At 50.6% G+C, this 3,284-nt stretch overlaps 1 protein-coding gene across 2 annotated transcripts in view; it reads right to left on the minus strand.

Moving 5' to 3' along the window:
* Positions 1-220: 220 nt before the first annotated feature.
* The window catches only part of FCGRT (Fc fragment of IgG receptor and transporter), an 18,399-nt gene continuing 15,335 nt past the window's right edge, over positions 221-3,284 (minus strand). For both annotated transcript variants that reach the window (XM_003801484.3, XM_023507868.1), the window contains exons 5-7: positions 2,309-2,578; positions 841-957; positions 221-546 (exon numbers count right to left, since the gene is read on the minus strand). In XM_003801484.3, coding sequence (XP_003801532.1) covers positions 437-546; positions 841-957; positions 2,309-2,578 — 497 coding nt within the window. In that variant the 3' untranslated portion in view covers positions 221-436. The remainder of the gene's footprint in view (positions 547-840; positions 958-2,308; positions 2,579-3,284) is intronic.

The raw sequence follows: 3,284 nt of genomic DNA on the forward strand, positions 1-3,284 counted from the left end.
CTGGAGGCTGAAGCAAGAGGATCGCTTGAACTCAGGAGTCTGAGGTTGCTGTGAGTTAGGGTGAGGCCTCATGACTTGATAAGTAAAATTGGCAGATTCCACCATGTCAACATGTAAGCTGCAGGAGAGAGCTGAAGCCCAGGGTTTATATCATTCATTCCCCCAACCCATTCCCTTAACCTCCCCTGCTTGAAAACTTGAAATGATGAGGATACAATGATTTGGGCCCAAACACGTTATATTGTGGAGATGGAAAAGAGCCATATACATTTTAAGAAGGGGAACGGAGGCAGACCACAGGAGGAGGGATCCAGAGGGATGACAATGGGGCCCAGGACTCCTTCTGGAGGCTCAGAGATACCAGGATTCCAGGAGGTCTCACAGCATGAAAGAGACCTGACTACTTTAGCTATTAGCAGCCAGAATGGGGGGATGTTCAGGCAGTTGCTGGGAATGCATTTACATCCTGAGAGTCAGGGTCCTGGGACAGGCCAGGCGCAGGCAGAAGGGCCCCAGTGTCATCCCCACGGAGAGAGATCCAAGGGGCTGAGGAAAAAAGGAGAGGCCATAAGTCTCTGAGACCCCCTGGATCTCTGACCACCCCTTGCCCCATTTGTGTGTGTGTGTGTGTAGGATGTGCAGAGACTGTCTTACCCTCTATGAGTTTCTGCCCCCATCTTCCTTCCTTGCCCCCTTCCACTCTCTGTCCTTTCCCTTCTGGGTCTCTATCCCCTCTCTCTCTGTATCTGTTTCCCCATCTCCCATTCTCTGCCCCACCCTTTCAGTCTCTGCCCTCCCAGGTAAGTGTCCTCTGTTGGAGCTCTTCCTCTTTCTGCACACCTGGCAGCCCATTCTTCATCCTCCTCCACAATAGCACTCCTCCTACAGCTGCTGCCATGAGCAGCAAGAAGCCAATGATGATTCCAACCACTGGCATTGAGGACTTGACTGGTGATTCTGCAACCAGAGAATGCTGTGAGACATTGAGTAGACCCTCCACCCCATCCAGTCAAGACAGGAAAAAGGGACTGTCCTGGTCCCTCTCAATCTTGGAGATCCCAGCACTAAGTGTCTGGGGGTGGGGATGGGCAGAGGAAAGGGTATGTCAGGCAATGCTCTGAGTCTGGGCAGAATATCCCCAGCTGCATATAAGAACCAGCTATAGCCTGTAATCCTAGTACTCTGGGAGGCCAAGGTGTGTGGATCGTTTGAGCTCACGAGTTCGAGTCCAGCCTGAGCAAAAGCAAGACCCTGTCTCTAAAAAGTAGCTGGGCATTGTGGCAGGTGCCTATAGTCCCAGCTACTCAGGAGGCTGAGGGAAGAGAATCATTTGAGCCCAAGAGCATGAGGTTGCTGTGAGCTATGTGCCATGGCACTCTACTGAGTGTGACAAAGTGAGACTCTGTCATCTCAAAAAAGAAAAACAAAACATACAAAAACAAAAGAACCAGCCATAGCAAAAAAGATGCCAGTCACACTGTAAGGGACCTGTGGCAGCAGTACAGGTGGTGTTCCAATTTGAAGAGCAGGAGCGCAAAACAGTAGGTTAGTCTCAAGGAGGACTAGTAGTAGCAGGGCAGCAGATGGTTAGTAGGATTGGCAGCAGCAGACAATAAATGGTCAGATCCCATGATAACCACCAGCAGTAAGATGGAAGATGGTCAGACTTAGGGAGGACAAGCCATCAAGCTTTAGGAGAACTGACAGCAGAGAGAACGGAACAAGGTAGTCAAACTCAAGGAGGACTAGCAGCAGCAGGGAGGAAGGTCAGACTTGGGAAGGACTACGGCAGCAGTGGGACAGAGGCAATCAGAAATAGGGAGGATCAGGTGGCGCCAGTGGCTCAGTGAGTAGGATGCTGGCCCCATGTACCAAGGGTGGCTAGTTCGAACCCAGCCAAACTGCAACAAAAAAATAGCCAGGTGTTGTGGCAGGCGCCTGTAGTCCCAGCTACTTGGGAGGCTGAGGCAAGAGAATCGCCTAAGCCCAGGAGTTGGAGGTTGCTGTGACCTGTGATGTCACAGCACTCTACCGAGGGCGACAAAATGAGACTCTGTCTCTAAAAAAAAAAAGAAAAGAAAAGAAAAAAAAGAAGTAGGGAGGATGCGCTGTGGTGGGCGCCTGTAGTCCCAGCTACTTGGGAGGCTGAGGCAAGAGAATAGCCTAAGCCCAAGAGCTGGAGGTTGCTGTGACCTGTGATGTCACAGCACTCTACCGAGGGCGACAAAATGAGACTCTGTCTCTAAAAAAAAAAAGAAAAGAAAAGAAAAAAAAGAAGTAGGGAGGATCGTCACTCAGGGGACCTCACCCAGCTTCACGGTGAGGGGTTGTGCCAGCCCTGCATGCTGCACAAGGCAGCGGTAGTGGTGCTCGTCGCCACTTTTGACTGTGAGTGATGACCAGGCATGGAAGGAGCCGTCGCCGTTGGGGCCAGTGTCACTTTCTCCAGAGCCAGCTGCCAGCCCATTCCGTAGGAATCGAAGTTGCAACTCCGGAGGGTAGAAGGAGAAGGCACTGCAGGTAAGCACGGAAAAGCCAGGGCTACTGGGTCGGGCCTTCAGGCGCATGGAGGGTGGCTCTGCAGAGACATAGGCAAATAGGCCTAAGCCCCAATCCCGTGACCCCTAGGGGCAGGCCCAGTGCAGGGCTGGATAGGAACAGAAAGAAACCTCCATTCCTAGTGCTTTGCACTGTGCTGAACCTGGAGAATATAGTGGTAAAGGGGGTAGCCCCCTCACAGAGTGACAGAGACCCATTGTGTTCATACTGAGGGTATCCTCCTGAAGACTCCACCTCTCATCCATCCTTTCCTACAGTAGACATGCACTGAGCATCTATCACATGATCTGGCACATGCCAAACACTCCTCTAGGCACTGGGGACATAGCAGTGAACAAAACAGACAAAAGTTGCTGTCATTATAGAGTCAGCATTCTCATGAGGGGAGACAAACATTTGTGTGCAAACAGATGAAAGGGAAACACGTTATGAAGGTGTTGTGATGAGGGAACATGTGACATACCCTACAGACATTAAAAAAGACAGTAAGAGGATTATAAAAAATTTCTGGGAACACAACTGAAAAGTTAAATGAACTAGAAACATTTCTGAGAATCACAACCTTCCAAAACTGATACAAGAAGAAATTAAAAACTTGAGTAGGCTCGGCACCTATAGCTCAACCAGCTAAGGCGCCAGCCATGTACACCTAAGGTGGCGGGTTCGAATCCCCAGCCTGGACCCGCCAAACAACAATGACGGCTGCAACCAAAAAATAGCCAGGC

The sequence above is a fragment of the Otolemur garnettii genome, unplaced genomic scaffold (genome assembly GCF_000181295.1).
Source record: "Otolemur garnettii isolate 467f Iridium unplaced genomic scaffold, OtoGar3 scaffold00211, whole genome shotgun sequence".
NCBI classification, from domain to species: Eukaryota; Metazoa; Chordata; class Mammalia; order Primates; family Galagidae; genus Otolemur; species Otolemur garnettii.